This window comes from Herpailurus yagouaroundi, unplaced genomic scaffold (assembly GCF_014898765.1).
Source record: "Herpailurus yagouaroundi ecotype Mexico unplaced genomic scaffold, PumYag 182, whole genome shotgun sequence".
Classification (NCBI taxonomy): Eukaryota; Metazoa; Chordata; class Mammalia; order Carnivora; family Felidae; genus Herpailurus; species Herpailurus yagouaroundi.
The window spans coordinates 37,829,837-37,849,560 of record NW_024412413.1 but is presented as its reverse complement, the minus strand read 5'-3'; the positions used below and the strand labels follow the sequence as shown (position 1 = coordinate 37,849,560).

At 33.7% G+C, this 19,724-nt stretch overlaps 1 protein-coding gene across 20 annotated transcripts in view; it reads right to left on the bottom strand.

Annotated features, from left to right (window-relative positions):
• Positions 1–19,724, bottom strand: part of PPFIA2 (PPFI scaffold protein A2) — a 478,162-nt gene that overhangs the window by 172,852 nt on the left and 285,586 nt on the right. For 18 of the 20 annotated variants that reach the window (XM_040491314.1, XM_040491316.1, XM_040491319.1 and 15 more), the window contains 2 exons: positions 14,532–14,696; positions 8,441–8,515 (listed from right to left, as the gene is read on the bottom strand). In XM_040491314.1, coding sequence (XP_040347248.1) covers positions 8,441–8,515; positions 14,532–14,696 — 240 coding nt within the window. The remainder of the gene's footprint in view (positions 1–8,440; positions 8,516–14,531; positions 14,697–19,724) is intronic. The other 2 variants (XM_040491321.1, XM_040491329.1) reach the window with 1 other exon arrangement.

Here is a 19,724-nt window from a genome sequence, read left to right as displayed (position 1 = left end):
GTGGCCAAAGTCATCTGAAACAACTTCAATTTCATATTCCTATTTCTTTCTTTCAAATTGTGATGTATAACAAACCTTGATACATTTACATAAGGAAACATCATGGTAGAATCCATGTTGTTTCAGTTTGTAAGTGTTGTGGAAACCAGCCATTATAAGTTCACTGGGGAACTCAATGAGCATCTCCCCTGAGAGATTTTCCTTGTTTAATCTTTTTTTAAAAATATGTTTATTTATTTATTTTTAGAGAGAGAGAGAGAGAGAGAATCCCACACAGGTTCTGTGCTGTCAGCCGGAGCCCAAGGCAAGGTTCAATTTCATCAACTGTGAGGTCATGACCTGAGCCAAAATCAAGAGTCAGATAGTTAACCAACTGAGCCACCCGGATGCCCCTTCATTGTTTGGTCCTACTGGCTCCTTGCCATATTCTACATTGTCTTATTTTAATTTTATTTAAGTTCATAAAAAGTATCTCTGTTCCCACCTCCCTTAGCAAAGGACCCTTATTTCCTTGGGAAAAATATTTCTGATAAAATCTCTATGCCTTCTTTTCCCTCCAAATCAATCTCCTCCTTTATCTCTACACTGCATATTCCATTCTCCCTTCTCCATTTCTCAGAGGAAAGAGTTCTACTACCTACAATAGATCTTGAAACCATGCCCATCCTCTATTGTGGGTGCCCATCAAAAATCGCTTCTCCTTTGTTTTCTCCTTGGCCGAAAGCTTTTTCAATAGGCTATTTCTCAATATTGCCTACCTTTTCAGCTTTTAACCTCCTCTCTCCTTCTTTGCCAAACTTCTCAGAAGAATATTACTCATCATCTCCATTTCTAAACTTATAATTGACTCATAAATTCTTTCCATCACAGCTATTCTCCTTCCATTATATTTTATTGGAACTGTCCTTGCAAACATTTCCAGAAACCTAATTGTAAATCTAATCACCTCATATTAAACATAATCTTTTATGTCTTCATAAGACATTTGACACTGTTGGCCATCTCCAATCTCTACACTTAAAACTCTCTTTCTCACTTTCTCTTTTTCTTTTTGCTTCACTTAAAAAAATAATATTTACTTATTTTTGAGAGACAGAGAGTGAGCAGGGGAGGGACAGAAAGAGAGGCAAACGTAGAATCGAAAGCAGGCTCCAGGCTCTGAGCTGTCAGCACAGAGCCTGAGGTGGGGCTTGAACTCACAAACTGTGAGATCATGACGTGAGCCAAAGTCCAATGCTTAACCGACTGAACCACCCAGGTGCCCTTCTTTTTGCTTCGTTAACTCTTGACTCAATTGAGTCTCACATCTCTCATTGCTCCTTCCCAGACTTTTATTTGCTTTTTAAGGTAGGGTCTCCCTTTACCTGCATCTATTCACTGTCTCCATTCATTTCCATGGATTCCACAGAGTACTGGGTCTTATCCAAACCCAATACATCATTTCGATGACTTAATGGTGTAATGTATTTAAAGCAATGGCCACAGTCCATGGTCCTACAAGTTTCCCAAACGTGAACTTGCTACCAGTAGCTCCTCTCACCATTCTGATCCAATATTCTGAATGCAAATGATACTTGATATACCCATGAAAGTTCTTTAATTTTTCCTTAGGAAATTAGACTCCCAGGATAAGGCTGGTTATAGAGGAAGTGAAATGAAATGCTAATTTCCTTAAGAAAATTCTAATTGAAAGTTGGTAAATTCACTGCTTGGAATAAACAACACAGAATGAAAGCAATATAAAAAAATTTATATAGTTCAGCCTACAATTCAATGTGCCAGTTCTTTTTATGTATAATGCAGCCATGTAGAAAAGCTTTTAAAATAAGCACACCTGTACATTCAGTGAAAATTAGTCTGTCAATTAAGTTTTTACTGTAACTTCTAAATAATCCATTTTGTCTCATTTAATTAAATAATTTTAAGAGTAGATGGGCTTCTGCTAAAAGAGAACACATTGTTAGGAAGTAATCTATTTATTCTTCTTTGCACTTCCCTTTATTGTACATTTTGTGTGTGTGTGTGTGTGTGTGTGTGTGTGTGTGTGTGGTTTTCCAATTTTAAGCAGTAACAAAAATACTCTGCAAGAAATAAAGGTTTTATTGTATTTTCTGTGTCTAAATAACCTGAACTCACTTTTGTAGGACAATGGCCTGGAAAATGTATTCAACGTTAACAATACAATCTACCTAAGTGGGGTTATTCAAAGAGGCATAAAATGACAGCAAATTTTTATTATGTATATATATTTATTTACAATATTGTCTTGATTCTTTAATTTATATTATTTTCCATTACTAAAAGAACACAAAAAATGCCAGACTTGGTAATACCTCCATTCTACACAGTTCAGTATTTTCTGACACTAGTCCCTTGTTTCTTTCAAAAATCATAGTGAGTTTTCAAAATCTGAACTATAAACATGGTACTTTGGCTATCATATACATTTTTTTACCTTTAACCTTCAGAGGTCCCACTGGTCTGCAAAATTGAAAATGTGATCACATTCCTTCCCTCCTTAATGACTCTTCATTGGCTCATTGTTGCCCAGGCTCCAGGCGTCCCTACCCAGATCTGCTATTTTCTGCAGCCTAGTCCCCATCCCTCCTCCTGCCTGCTTCCCTTCTTTTCCTCCAAGTCCATCTGGTAAGCTCTTTAAAGTCATCCTTCAAATTCTAGGTAATTTTTTTTTCTCTAGGAAGATTCTGAAATATTTTTCCACCTTTAATGAGATACAATTGATAAATATATTGTGTAAGTTTAAGGCATACAAAACAGTAATTTGATATATGTACATATTTTGGAATGTTTACTACAATAAGGTTAGTTAATACATCACCTCCATCATCTCACATAATTACCATTTTTTAGTTGTTGCTGGTGAAAACATTTAACATCTCCTGTTCGAGCAATTCTTAAAATTTGCTGTATACAATACAGTATCATTAACTACAGCCACCATGGTATATACATCAGATCCTCTAATCTTATTCCTTATAACAGAAAGTTTGTATCCTTGACAAACCTCTCCCATTTCTCCCACCCCTCCAGCCTGGGCAACCACCAAGCTACTCTATTTCTGTGAGTTCAACATTCTTAGATTCTACATATATAAGTAAGGTCTTACAGTATTTCTTTGTCTGACTTGTTTCACTTAGTGTAATGTCTCAACATTCATCCATGTTATTGCAAATGGCAAAATTTCTCTAGGAAAACTTTTATAATACCATCTGCTTTTCCTCTTTTGTGCCCATACAACTGGTTACTCTGTTTTGTAATATTATAAAACCTTGTACTTACTCCCATTTTCACATTAGTCATATTGTATTATAATTAATTTCTTATTGTAGTAAGCTGTACCATTTACCATTTTAACCATTTTTAAGTGTAGAGGTTAGTGACATTAGGTATGATTACATTGTTATGCCATTGTTACACCACCATCCATCTTCAGAACTTTTTTCATATTCCCAAACTGAAACTCCATCCTCATAAATAATAACTTCCCACTATAATTTCTTTGTAACATGTCTATTTCCCATATTTGAGAGAACTACTGATTTATCAATGTCTGAGTTTTATTAATATATTGATATCTAGTACTTAATTCATTGCCTGGGAAACAGAAGATGCCCATTAAATGTTTGTTGAATTGAGGTGTCATGATCAAAATCACATAGCAGATAATTACATCAGCCAGCCATGCCAATCATGTCAGCTTTCAAGCTCTACTCCACTCTAACACTTTACAAAAAAATAATAATAATAATAAAATAAAATTAAAAAGGAACACACTTTCAGTGGTTTTCACTTTACCAAAACAAAACAAAACAGAAATAAAACAAAGCCTTCAACGCTTTCTCATTTCATTTTATTCTCATAACATATGAATTTTACACTTTGCATATGGCATTTAGGGCCGTCTTGAAATTGAGTCCTCCCCACCACCCCACTTTCTACTGCCACATCTTTTCACACCCAAATCCTTACCAACACAACATCATCCTTTACTCTTGAAATGGCCAATTTCAGGTTTTGTTTTGTTTTTTCCATACGCTCTGCTCAGCCTGAAACATTTTCCCCCAGTTTTAAGGCCAAATCATAGTTTTCCTTCAAGGGTGACCCTTCTCTGATCCTTTGGTTCAGAATAAATACCCTCCTCTCTCTGCTTTTTGGGCCTCTATTTTTCATTTATTTAGTTTTGCACGACATTATATCTTACTTATGTTTACATGTTCGTCTTCACCACTTGAGGGAAAATTGCATGAAAATTTGCATTATGATTCACTTACTTTATTTTTTTCCTATTCTTCCTGTCAGAGACTTGGAATTTTCTGCACTTGGTGGTTACTCAATAATTGTATTTGGAAAGACATCTTGTTCATATAATCCATATAATCAATACATTGTGGTTTTTGAGCATGAAGGTTATTTAAACTTGAATATTAAGGAAACAGCAAAAGAACAATGTGACAACACTGGTTAGAACAAATCTATATAATGAAATTTGACAAATATATATTAATCATGAGGTTCATATCACTGTGGTGAATACAATAAATACAAATGAACAAGATGCAGTCCACTTTATCAGGGAACTAACCACTTAGGCTTAGACAGATATATAATCAACTCCAATAGTTGTTGAACAGTCATAATAAATGCTGAAGCAATGAGCTTTAGCAATTTAAACTAAGGAGTGATGACTGTTAGCAAGAAATCATAAAATATTTCATTAAAAAGGTAATGTCTGAACTTGAGTTTAAATGGGGAAATATGATTTCAGTGTGTGAATTGGGGTTGTGGAAGCATTCCAAGAGAGACATTAGCATAAGATGCAGGAAAAATGTTGGCTGATTTCAAAAATAGTGAATACTATATTTTAACAAGACCTTAGAATGACTCAGTCAGGGCAGTAAGGGGGTGGGAGTTAGAGCTAGATTTGTAAGTTAGGACCATTGAAGAGATTCTTGATATATCCCTATATTATTAACATATGATAATACAGTATATCATTATGTTATTAATACACTAATATGCTATATATTACATATAAGTATATATTACACATTAGAATATGTTATTAAAAATAGTCACTATGATTAGAGCTTTGCTTAGCAAGTTTAACCTTGGAGAATTATATAGCAGAAAAGGATAGGAGACAAGAATAAATAAAAATCTATAGTAATATTCCAAGTGAGAATTTATGAAGACCTGAACTATAGTGGTTTTAATGTATATGTAAAAAGAAGGGAGTAAATGAGTAGCCACAGTTAAATGGAGGGATTAGCACTGCCTGAATACAGAGAGTTAAGACAAATTCAGAGATAACAACATTTTCTAGTAGGAGAGAATGGCATATTAGGAGACATAACCTCTCTAGGTTCATCTGTAAAATAATAGCAGTACCAAACTTCCAGGATTATTCTGCTGATATATATGTGTAATATAACGATGACAGAATAAACTACATTCTATCATTTTCTCAGACTCTACAAATATATATCTATATATCTACATATAGATATCTACATAGATATCTACATATAGATATCTACATATATATCTACATATAGATATCTGCATATATATATATATATATATATATATATATCTCAAGGTATCACTTGCAGTCTTAACCTCTGCTCTCTGATTTCTCCTTTCTGAATTTTGGAACTGAAACAATTCAGGAAAATGTTTGGATAGATTCCTTGCTATCTGGATGGTTATTATCACTACCAGAAACTCACGAATCAGATTCTGATAATGTGGTATCCTCACTTGTCAAGCTTGCTATATGAACGCAAGAAATGCATAGATTGAATTATAAGGGACACTTGTAAGTATTTTTAATTTTAATTTAAAATCTGAAGCAGCAAATGAAATTTTCCCCAACGCTTTGCTAATTGAGCCATATGCAGAATTTTGTTCTAGTACCTGGTTGTTTTTGGCTATGTTACATATTTTTGTTTGGTTCTTAAGAATGTGTTCTTCAATAGTTCTCTTTTTTTCTATAAAAAATTGTCCTTTGTTTTCTAAAATATTTTCAGTTACTTCCTCTAATAATCAAACTTTACCTATTTCCCCTTTCTAAAGCTGCCAATAGTATACATTTTTTCTAAGCTTATTTTGTCAGATTTCTAAATGTTTCTCAGCATCAATACATGACGGCTTACTTATAAGAGATTTCATGTACAACTGCTGTTCTAAGAACTCACACTGCAGGTGTCTTCTGATCTTTCTCTCTCTCTATTTTTGATTTTCATAGTGAAATATAAATTTCATTATGAAGTAAAAGTTGGTTTTTCCCATGTACTCTCTCTTAAAATCATTAATTATTTATAAACAATTTATTGTTAGAAAACTAAGATAAGTTTGCTACCCCTTTCCCCATCTGTGGATATGTGGCTTCCTAAGTAGGGAGTCTGGTTAAGCCACCTGGAAGTTAATAAAAATCAACAACAAAAAGAAAACATGTTGAAGTTAATAATGAGCACACAATTACTATCCTCTTATACAAATTATTTAAAACAAAACAAAAAGCATTTAGAAGGACGGCAGTAATTGTAGAATGATGTTAATGATTTAAAATATATTTAATTTACATATAAGAATCAAATGGACCATGCTGCCTATAAGAGACTACAAAAAAATTTGAGGCTAAAATGTTTAAGACAACCAGCAAAAGTCTTTCCTCTGCTTTGGTTCCCTCAAGTGTTGTTCTCCCATTTTATATCTAATTGAACTATTCAGTTGCCATTTCTGGAGCTAATTTTCAGCGCCTTACTTGAACTTGAGGGATATTTTTATTGCAGCATACATACTTTGGCCAAGGGGTCTCACCTCACCTTTGTTTATAACAGACAGAGGCTTTATTACTGTATGGTAAGCAAGGCTTTCATATTCGTAGTTGCCAAAGCTTTTGTTTCTCTACCCTTAATGATAAAATGTTTTGAGGGATGTACCCAAAATAAATGTACTTTTAAACATACAAGAAAATCAAAATTAACAATGATAAAACACAAAATAAACAAACATTTAATATTTTCTTTCTGGACGTTCCAGGAATGCATATACCTGCTGTACAGGTAAAACCTATCTTTTCTCATAAAAAGACTGAGTTCTTCGTCATCATCCATTATCTCAGAGGTTCTTTTCTTCTGTGATGACTAAGATGTACCAATCTCTTATTTCCCTTTGTTTTATTTACTTATTTATTTTTATTTATTTGAAGCCATCCAGTTTATTAAGCTGAACTGAATGCTTTGTCTATTTATTTTTTAACTATTATGCCACCGTTTATGTTTTTAACACAGCTAGCATTTAGTTGACATGGAACTGATTGTCTCTGCAATTAAAAGTCCATTTTTTCTAAAGTTTAAGTTCTTAAACCCAGAACAAACAAAGGCAAACTTTAAACTTGTTTTTTTTTTTTTTTTTGGTTTAGCTTATTTTAAAGAACAAGGTGATTTGTACTAGATGAAATTTTTAACATGCCTTAAAAATGTGTATTTGTGTGTGTCATGTAAATGCAAATATTATTGTAGTAAGAATGCCCTGATAATACTTATAATTAATGACATTACCTGCCCACATATTTAATTATTTAAAATAAGAATATTTTGTAGAGTTATTTTAGTATGTCCAACTAGCCAATGCCAATATTTACCTTACTGGAATACATTTCTGGAGGAAAAAGTAGCCTTACAAGTATTCTCTCTCTTAGAGACAGAGAAAGAGATAGGTCGATTTTAGTGGCCTATACAGATTATTGTTTATATATTTTAATATATTCTTTTACAGATATATAAAAATATATCTATATCTATATCTATCTATCTATCTATCTATCTATCTATCTATCTATATATATCTGGTCTAGTGACCCAAGTTAATCTGTATACTAAAAACCAAAATAAGTCAATTTTTCTAAAGAAAAAAAAACACAACTTTTTAAATCTCAGAGATGGTTATAATACCTTAGTCATGAATGACAGCAAGTGGATTTAATGGTGCCACTAAACACGGGCATGATGCTTTAGAAGATAAGAATAGTAAGAACCTTGAGGGAAGTATGTTTATATCTCCAAGGACTTAACTTCATTTGTGCCATTTTCTAAGTTTAGCAGATATTTGACATGCTTTCCAATTTTGGAGCTGTGTTTTACTCTCTGAAAGGACTGGCATTCTGACTGCAGTCTTTCTAAGCCACTTTGTCACTAGAGCTTGATAATTTTCTTTTCATCTTTAAGTGACTGATCTGAACCACCAGATATCAGGAAACATGACTCTGGCAACTGGTTTCAACACACCTTGTTCAGTGGCATATACAGAATGTAATTTATTTTTTGTGACAGTTTTAATCAAAGTGATGTGAAACACAAGGGCTATAATGCTAGTGATATCACACCTCAAAAGAGGAGAAAGTTTGGTATGTTACCTCCTGATTAGCAGCAGCTAGTTCTTCTTCCAGTGCAGAGACTCTTTCTAAAGAAACCCTCAGTCGCTCCCTTACCTAGAAGAAAAACCAAAATATGTGCAGTAATGTACATCCCATACATGTTAAACTGTGCTGAATCCATCATTAACATTATCCGAGACAGTCATATTTGGCGAATTTTTAACATAGTTATAGCCCTAAGTGCTCATAAATTCTATGAATACATTGTCACCTTATAGCATCTCTCTATCACGGTATTTCCTTATAAGCAAGTCATTTTAGTCTCAATGACAGAATTTCTAACGGGAAAGAGACAGACCTGCTTATTCTTAATTCTGACTCACAGTAAGTGGAGGCAAAGTTCAAAAATATATTATGAATTCCCCTGAAAAAGACTCACTGATTAAGTATGAGACATAGGCAAAATCTTTCTTTCTACTTTTTAAAAAATAATATGTGAGCTTCATTTGGTGTGAGTAACTTCATAAAAGATTCTCAGAATCTGAAAAAATGTTGTCTATTGCTCATAATGTTGTATTAGTTAGAGGTCTACATTGCTACTGAGGGATGGAAAACTATTTGATTACTCTGGAATTCCTAACTAGCTTCCAGATACCAAAGGTTAAGCCATCATATTTTATAGAACCGAATATTCTGCACATTTAGTTTGAAAATATTTATGCTTTGGAAATAATATGATTTACAAATGTTTCATAAATAAATGAAACTCAAAGAAGTGGTCTTTAATTCTTGCTTTCTTAGAACTTCTAAAATTGTTTTAGTTATTATATGTTCAGATCTTTAGATATGCTCTATATTACATATATGTAAAATATATATTATCATGTAAAAATTTAAGGAATTCAGAGAAAGGATTTTAACTGAATTTAATTTAATTTAATTCAAATTGGAATTAAAATTAATGTCTACAGTGACTTAATTTTCCTTAGAAAAGAATCAATAAAATACACAGTTCTTCAACTTAAGATGCAATTCATGGTAAATTTTTGAATATGAGCTAACATAGAATTTGCTCCATGGGAATGTTATAGTATTTGTGCAGTTAGTATGTATTTTAATATATATTTTTATTAGCTCTAATTTTATTAATGCATTGACAGTATATTTTAGTGTATCACATTTTCCTATTTTAAAAAGATAAGATTTAAGTGAGAATATAGGTTAAATATATTTTAGAAATTCACATAAAGTTGAATTTAACATTACTTTTCAATTAGTAAGCAGACAAAACCCCCCCACTAATATCCTATTAATCTAGAATCTAACAAGAAATTTTAAAAAATATCAATTATATTTTTGTGCTGTATAATGATAACTGATACATATTCAGGTGGCTGGGTGCACTTCACTCCTGAAATGTATCTTGAGTTAGAAAGAATAACTATCTGAGAGGAGTTTAATATGAATTATATTTAGTTATGCTCAAATCCTCTGAAAATTAGTAATATGTACATGAATTGATATCTGATATCAAAGATAATTAATTACATAGGATCTTTCATGATATTTAGGTGTGCTAGATAGCCTGACACGTACCCATGCTTTTTGACAAATATCCAATTGTTCATTAAAATGCATAAAACTAATAATGCTGATTAATAACTGAACAAGAACTACTTGAAAGGAAGTCTTTGATGATTTGACTTGGGGAATACTTTTTTTATTAGCAGCCTGGATAGATGTAAAAGAAGCAAATATCTGAAGGCTGAAAATAAGGAGGATTGCTGATACGTGGAACTCAGATATCAACAAAAATCTTAGTAGATGTGCTTGATATTTAACAGGGTTGATTATAAAGTTTCACACCCACTTCCTAAAATACCAGCTATAAAATTCAGGTGTTCTGAGTGAGAAAGTTCTAAGAATCGTAGTTGATGAGAAGAGCAATATGAAATTGTCAAAATCTAAGTTAACAATCTCACTATAAGCAACATTGATACTATCACATTAACACTGCTGTGAAGAGGTTAGGTGTCTTATTTTATAAGATATACTGATACACTGGAATGTTTCTAAAAGAGTTCTTCAAATCATTTACAGAATGGCTGAAACCAGGCTATCCTGTAGGCTAAAGCATCTTCCTGACTTTCTTTGCTAAACTGATGATCACAAAAATTGTTCTAATATGATTCCTATTTACCACAAAGTTAAACATTTTTATTCTCATTATAGTGAGTCTTCAAAGGGTAAAAATCATTAAGCTTATCAAACAACTTGAATATAGAATAACCCCTCAAATAAATTTAGAATGGTATCTACAGCTTGAGATTATATTACCCACAAAGTAATGAATCTAAAGGTGTCTCTACAAGAAAATAAAAACAACTTCTGAATATATTTTGAATTAGTTGTAAATCCAAAAACTGGGGCGGTAAATATCAATACATTATGAGATAAATGTATGATTCATGTTTTTATTAGGATAAATTATTCTCTGTATTTAATTCATATTGCACTAATTTCTGCTAAACTGAATAAGACAAACAAACAAACAAACAAAAAAGGTGGGATGCAAAAAAGTAACTTTTCTAAGGCATAAAGAATCCCAACATTTTACCTTGTCTGTATAGCTTAAATTGCATTAGCAGTGAAAAAAGTATTGTCTCTGACCAGCTTTTAGCTTTTTGCTCTGCTCTGCTAAGCACAGCACCAGAAGAATGACATAATTACCTTTACTTTCCTTGTTGGATTTGGTGTGCTGTGGAACTATCTAGACATGATTGATATGCCATGAAAAATTATAATTTTACCTTTTTTTTTCCTAAATGTAAGTACACAGGTGATATCCTTAGCTCTATACGTAACCTTTTCTGATTTCTTTTGCTATTTAACCACATTCAACGCATCCATTGTTTGTAGTCTCTTAGTTAATACATGTTAATGTTTTAATTTATAGAACTATAGTATAACCTCTAAAATATTTATGTACACCTAGAATTTTTTATTTACAGTTTCATCTACTATATCAATTTTCTTCATAAGGGTATAAAAAATAACTAAAGAATTTTTTCCCCAAAGGATGTTTCAAGGCTATATACATCCTATCCCTGAGAATTTAAAATAAAATAATTCCCTAAAAATAACAAATGTGTTTCAGGATGAAAAGAAACTTTGGTGGAAGAAGCATACATTCCAAATTAAAAGTAAGGTATGGCAGGGTTTCATTTTGGAATTATCAGTCCTATAACAGAAAACATTGTAAATGTTTTCTCCTTAGACCAGAAGTTCAAATCCAGTTTTGGCAATATGATATTAGATCACAGAAATATGTATGGAGTGTATATATATATTTACTATGAATTTTTACTTATACTTAAACATGTATATTTATCATTTCCTCCAGCCTCCAAAATTGGTTAACACATTGGAGAGTGATATTCAAAGTTACGGTCAGTCTTCGCTAATAAGGAAAATTCAAACTTACAACTCAGTGGATGTATAAATAAGGACATTAATAATGACAACTGCCAGTAATTGTAACCATCCATAGCTATGCTTAATTTTCTCTACTTTGTTTAGCTCTTCGTGTGTAACTTTACCCTGTAAAGTCGGTAGTGTCTTGTCAGCAAGAAATGGTTAATTGCATCTTCTTCTGATCATCTCTCTGTATTATAACATAGTATCCATAGTACTTATAGAATGTTGTAATTTGTTTCCCCACCCTTCCTAGCCTCTTGAGTAGCTGTGAGCTATTCCTAGGGGAACTGTCCATGAAAGTACATATTAATCCTTCAATAACTAAATAAAATGCTACTTAAAACAAGCATGTGGATCAACAGTAACACCAACATCTTTACATAGTTTGAAAGTTTTATCAAGTGCTGAAATTTATTCACATTAACAGTGATACTCATTAACATTCAATGAGCACTTGCCATATGCTAAGTACCATATAAGAGTTTTTTGCACATCAGATCACATTTAATCCTCATGGCAATTCTATGAGCTAAGTACTATTAGCTCTCCATTCAAAAGAGGAAAACAGATGTTTAGAGAAGTCACTTGTCCATATCTGTCCAACTCCAGAATCCAAGCTCATAACACTTTTCCTTTAGACTGTTCAACAATACTTAGCTGATAATCAGTTCAGTTGCCTATGAACTAACCAATGTCCCTGGAACTTCTAGTGAGTTAGTACATACTATTACAGCTCCTAGCGCCATAGTATAAAATGCTTCATTTAGTTATGCTAAACTCACTGAATGTCTACATAGTAGATTATTTGTCTGGTCTAAGTTGTGCAACAACTATTTTCTTCTTAAATGTACTCACACCCATCAGGTTATTTGTCCTGAATACTGTTTACTGCCTTGCATGCATTCTTTCATAAGATACCGCTCAAGTGATGTGGGAGTACATATAGGGAACTTCTAAGATCACACATTCTCAAGCACTTTCATTCAAGGCATTCAAAACTATTACATTTTCTCTGGATAGGCCGTGCTCTTCTTATACATCTGGGTTATTTTACATATTGATCCTGTTGCTCAGAGTATCTTCATTACTCTGCTTAAAAAACTCCTACACATTCTCTAATATTCAAGTCCAAATGTCATACCCTCTGTGAAGACATTCTTGAACTTTTTAAAATCACTTTCTCAAGTGGAATTAGTCACTTTTCCTGTGGCTCCCTATTGCACTGTACATACTGTTTCTTAACATTACCCGTTATTGACACGTGAATCTCTAGCAATAACTTTGAACTCCTCAGTCGTAAGGACAATGTCTTATCTATTTTTGTTTGTCAAATATCTGTCTGACTTATAATAGACATTCCATAAGTATGAAGTCTTGCAAATTCTTAACAATGTATTTTTTAATAATAAAGGGAATATGAACTTAGACATCAAACATATTAAGTATTTGATACTTGATAGTAGTGATATTATATTTATCAAGGATCTTTATATAATATCAATTTCTATCTTACTCAAAATTATTCATAAACTACTTTCCTCTCATGGCTAAAATGAAAAATAAGCTACAATTTCTTCTTAACAATCTAGAAGGTAGAATTATCGTTATGCACATACTTCACATAATACCCTGGTCTAAGACCATCTGAAAGACCAGTGATAAAAGTATATATGTACATAAATTTTAACTAGAGCACTAGTGTCTGCATGCTTAAAACCTAGATATAACTGGGTAATAATCTCTCATTTGGATTTTAATACTCAGAACTTATCAGGTACTTTCTAATTGAAGTGCCCCAATTCCCACTCTACAAAATCCTAAACCTTTATTAATTTTAAAAAGTTAATTCTGTAACATTTCACAAAATTAAAATCATGTCATAAGCCTTATTAATCTCCCAAGGATATTATCATCATATTGGCTTATTTATGTCAGTCGAAGTTTTTTTGAGTAACAGCTAAAAGAAGCTTACTGCCACTTTTTTAAAAAGACCTAAAGCAGGTTTTCTCCACTGATACCTTATGCTGTTATATTCAGAGATTCCACAAAATATATACTCAGAATATATACTCAGAAGGTATCAGAGATCAAATAAAATGTATGCTTCTAATATAAACCTCCAAAGGTTAGAGTATACATCCAATTTATACTTCAAGATATGTTGAATTTCCAGTTAGTGGTCTTCTGTGTTGGGATCTATAGACATGCATTTCAGAGAGGGGCTGGGAGGAGAGAAAGAGAAGGAGAGAGAGGGAGACTGAATGACAATATTAAATTTCAAATGGCCATCTGGACTAGGACCATAATGCACCACAATAAAAGTGTAACTTGATAAGCCATAGATTCGGTGGTATTAAAAAAAACAGGGTTATGAGCATCACCAATATACACACAATAATCCAGCTGCAGTTATAAAAATGATTTTCCTATAAATCAAACGTGTTTCTCTGTACTCATTTACGTCAGGAATCAGCTGAGTCATGGATGAAGACAAGGAACCTGATGCTCATGACAAAAGCACAGTGAAGCTTGAAATCTCCTGTCAATACTCTTTAAAATTGGTAGCTGAAGTTTATTTTATTTTTTTAAATTTCAGCTTCACTGAGGTATAATCGACACATAAAACTGTAATCAACCTTTCTAAATACTCTACCTTTTCATCCAAGGCCTTGTGGTGCTCAAACAAAGATTTCAGTGCCTTGAGAACCTCGACTTCACTGGACACTCCCGAGGGGGACTGGGCTTGCCGTTTTACCACCGTCATTCTTAGCGACCTTTCATGTCGTGACACCAGGCATTCCAAGTGCTCCAGTAACAGCTATTGGGCGTAACAGAAAATGTAATTACCCTAAATGCAATTATCTTATGAACACAAGTTACTAATACTTATGACTGACTTCTATCTGAAAAGATTGCAGCTTTACCTAGCATCTCATGATAACCTCAGAGTTTACCACAGGTAGCAGCAAAGAAGCACACACCTGAATCTAAGCCAGGGTCCATAAAAGGCATTAAAGGTCCATAAAACTGCATCTCTATCATATAATGGAATTACTCATTTAAAAAATATAATGTAAATTCTTATTCATCCTTTTAGAAAATTTAATAATTTCAGCATGAGCTCAGGAGAAATAGAACACAAAACAGATGTGATCAAATAGAGTAATTATTGAAGAACATTGCACAATGCATGATGATTTTGTTAGAAGAGTATTAAAAGTCAAAACTAACTTCATACACATTTGGTCATTTAAAATTGTTGAATTGAAATAAATGAGCATAATTATGTTGCTCTGAATGTGATTATAGTGATAATCACATTTGTATAGTGATTATAGTAATAGTTATAATCACATGTTGCTATAAAAATCACAGTGAAAATCACTAATAATTTTATTTACAATTAATTCTTAGGTTACATAATAAAAAAGTAGATGCAACCAAGTGGAATATAGGAACTGAGGTTTTGCAATAGTCATTTGGGGAAAAGAGGTTTTTAAATAACGGTCTACTTGGGAACCTACACTCACCCAGAGTAGCCTCTGGGGCCATGAAAGTCCAGTGAGTGTCTCAGTCTGTTCCAGACCTAAAGAAATTTTACTTTCAAATGTTTTGTGTGGGGCGACTGGGTGGCTCAGTCGGTTAAGCATTCGACTCTTGGTTTTGGCTCAGGACATGATCTCACAGTTTTGTGAGTTCAAAAGCCTCACTGGGCTCTGTGCTGACGGTGCAGAGCCTGCTTGGGATTCTCTGTCTCCCTCTCTCTCTGCCCCTCTCCCAGTCATGCTATCTCAGTCTCTCTCAGGATAAATAAATAAACTTAAAAAAATAAAAATGTTTTGTGAATTGGGGCTTCACCTTTGTTTAGTTTAATAAGGCAGTTCTGCTGCTAAAAACAAAGATACCTGAAAAAAAAAAACTGCTGGGTTAACTTCTCAGTTATTAACATTTTGGTCAGGGAAGAATAATATATGAGCAGGAAGTTTTGTGGGAGACATTTTCAGAAGGGTAGTGAAAAGGATAGGCTAACAAATGCCTATGTAAAATAAAGCAGAAGTTACTCAAACAAAAAAGGAAAAAGCAGATATAAGATACTGGGATGGAAAGAAATAAAGAAAACATATTTTTTTCAGGAGTTTTCCTAAAGCTTACATTTCCTAAAGTAGTAAAAATGTTTGGTTTTCACAATGTCATTGTTCGATTCGGTGTCACATATTAGTGTCACATTTCTTAGTTCTTAATAAATTAATTTCTCTACATTCACCATCAGTAGTTATGGTTCAAAGTGTCAGAAAACTTTGCCATGCATTGGCACAGAAGAACACAAATAACTGAGACCCTAAATGTATAGATCAATAGGTAGGGATCATATTTAAGGGTCAAAATAATATTAATAGTTCTTCCGTGTGAAATGACACAATGTTTTCAAAGAGCTTTCCTTTTATTTCTCAATCTTTGATTATATTCATGGTATTCTACTCTCTTGAAAGTTTGTCAGGGAAAGGCTAACATCAGATGATGTTGGAGAAATAAGCAGCGTTAAGTTCACACAGAGCACTAGAACCTATGAGAAATAGGTTGCTCCCAAGCAGACTTTGCAGAGTCCAGATACTCGAGTTATCCGCCTCAAATGGTGTGCTGACACTGGCCCATACCAGCTTGTTAGAGGGGATTGTTAATTTTCAGGAATTCTGTGAGCCGGTGGTTAAACACAGTTATTGTTGAAGCTTAAATTATGTAAGCTTATAATTAAATAAACAATATTTGGAAAGATAACAAACACTCAAAATGTATTAACTCCTAATTATTTTACTAAATTCCAAGTTTTTAATAAAATTCCTAAGTATTTTACCATTATCTACACTCTTTGGGGTGTTTACGTCTATTGCATCTGAAGGTAGAAATAGCACAGGTTGGTTCCCTATTGTGCATCATTTCACTTCTCAGCTTTCAGTGATATCATGTTGGTAGCCTGAAGTCAGCCACCATGGGAGTATTAAAACCATGGGAATTCCAAATACTATAGGTTAGTGCTTTTTAAATTTTTTCTGGTAAAATAAATCATTTACCAGCATATCATTGTCACTAGCCATCAAGTCATCGGGTTGCGAGCCCAAACATTACAGAGCGGAGAAGGGCCATCATTACTGTGCCCTTTCTGAATCCCTGACCCATTGAATTGGTGAGTACAGTATAATGTTGTTTCTGAGGTTAAATTTTAGTGTGGTCTGTTATGAAGCAATAGCTAATCAAAAGATCTTCTCTAAAAGAACCCTCAACTATTTAGCATGGTAACAGTACTGAGGAAAAGAAAATACCAAATTTCTTGGATGTTACCTCTGAACTAGGACTAGTTAGTTCAACAATATGCTAGACAAAAATTAATCACCTTGTGGATATCAGCCTATTTCTCTGGCCACCACAATATTTGTTCAATGGGTATAGAAAAGTGACCATGGTTTCAGGGATAGAAGTTATTCATTGACCTGGCAAAATGGGCTTCTCATCATTAAGGTTGATAGGGTTACCACCACAGCTGAATGGCCAAGTGACCAGCTGCAACCATCAATCTTGAACCCCTGACATGATAACAGTCCACCTAGAGGCCAGGCTAGTCACCTTGATGCAAGCAGATCACATCAGATCCCTTCCGTCAAGGAGGGGGTGTCTACCTTTTCTTAATGTAATAAATGTTGTGTTGTTTTTTTTTTCTGGATATGGATTTGCCTTCTCTAATGGCTATGCTTCTACTGGCAATACCATTTTATCAAGATTTTTGCTTACAGTTTTGTTATCATACACAACATTACTTCTGACCAAAAAAAAAAACACATTTTAAAGTAAAGGGGGTAATGCAACTGACTGATGCCTCCAGCCTGGTTTCACTACACTATCACATCATTCAGAAGCAGGTGATTCTATAGAACGGTTAAAGGATCCAAAGAAGAGTCTGTCTTAATTCAATCTGGGAGATAACACAGTGCTAGGCTGGGAGGCTATCATCCTGAAATTATGTACTTAGAGCTGGTGATGAATATATATCAGTTCATCTACAGAAGTCCAAGAATTGAGGTTTAGAATTGGAATTTATAACTGCCATTAGGACTTTTTGACCAGCTGGAGAAGGGGGGATTTTTTTTTTTGTTATATTATATATACATAATGTATATTATTCTCCCTCTTTATTTTATATTGGATACTTGATTCTGATTAACACTTAAAGTAGTCAATAGGTTATAGAATATTAAGATATGATTGAGATTTAATAAGAGCAAGAGTATACATATGGACGAACCCTGGTTATGTAGCTACATTCATGGACTTTCTTTTTTGAGAAAAGGTGATTTTGTTTATGTTCAAGTATAGTTGTATTGCTGGATAGATACATGTCAGTATCGCTGCTGTTTAGAATTTTAATATGGAAGAGTACAACAAAAGTTGTAGTGGAGACGTATTTGTGGTTGCCCCCAATTTTTTGAACATATCCTCCATCTTTGATAGTTCTCTGCATTCTGAATGTCATCCTCCCAATACTGGATTCAAAACATTTCTCAGGCATGTTTAACCACTAGGTGGCAGACATGTGACTTAAGAGTCAGCCAACCAGAGTTACCCACATAGGGCAGATTCTGAAGGGAGCCAGATGAAGAAACTTGCTAGCATGGGGGTCCATATTGTTGGCACAGGTGGTAGCAGAGGCTGCACGTTTCCGGGTCTGGGAATGTAAGGAAAACCCACAAGGCTAAGAAATATGGTCCTAGACATTGTGCACAGAAGCTATGTTTAGAGATTTCTTATATTCCTTAATTAATGTCTTCTTGATTAATACAGTTAAGCTGTACTGCTTTATGCAATTAGGAACTTTCATCTATCTAATAATAACACAAAATAATGTGTTCTTTAAAACAGACTTCTTAAGGGCTTAAGAATACTGAACATTCCTCAATAGTTACTGAATACTAAGGGCTCCTAAATACTCCTCAATACTTAGGAAAATATTCTATAGAATATGTGCTTAATACTCACTTGTTGAATTGAAGTAAGATAAATGTAACTTATCTAGACTAGAGAATGTGGCCAAAAATGTTCAAATCTAGCATATACCTATAGCTTTGAAGCTTACAAATTTAAATAAATGAAAAACAAAGAGGAATTCAATAAGATACCACTAATAATCTACTAATTACACACCTTTGCTAGGAGCTACACTTTTATTTATTTATTTTGAGAGAGAGAGAGAGAGAGAGAGAGAGGGCACATGAACAGGGGAGAGGGGCCAAGGGAGAGAGAAGCCACGCTTAGCATGGAGCCCAAAACAGGGGGCTCAATCCCCATGACCCTGGGATCATGACCTGAGCCTGAATCAAGATTTGGACTCTCAGCCAACTGAGCCACCCAGGCATTCTGCTAAGAACTACTCTTTTTCTAATATTTAATAAATCTTGCTGAAGGCACTCTCCCTGGTGTACTCAAAAGACTGCAGGGACTACATAAATGGCCACCAGTTCTACAGTGTAATTCATTTCAAATGACCACAGACTAGGGGCGCCTGGGTAGCTCTCAGTTAAGCATCTGACTTCAGCTCAGGTCATGATCTCACAGTTTGTAGGTTCAAGCCCCACGTTGGGCTCTGTGCTAACAGCTCAGAGCCTGGAGCCTGCTTCAGATTCTGTGTCACCCTCTGTCTCTGACCTACCCCCACTTGCGCTCTGTCTCTCTCTGTCTCTCAAAGATGAATAAATGTTAAAAAAAATTTTTTAACGACCATGGTTTATATATATACACACATATACACAAACATATAATATATGCATATGTACATATTGCATCATTGGAAATTTTTGAA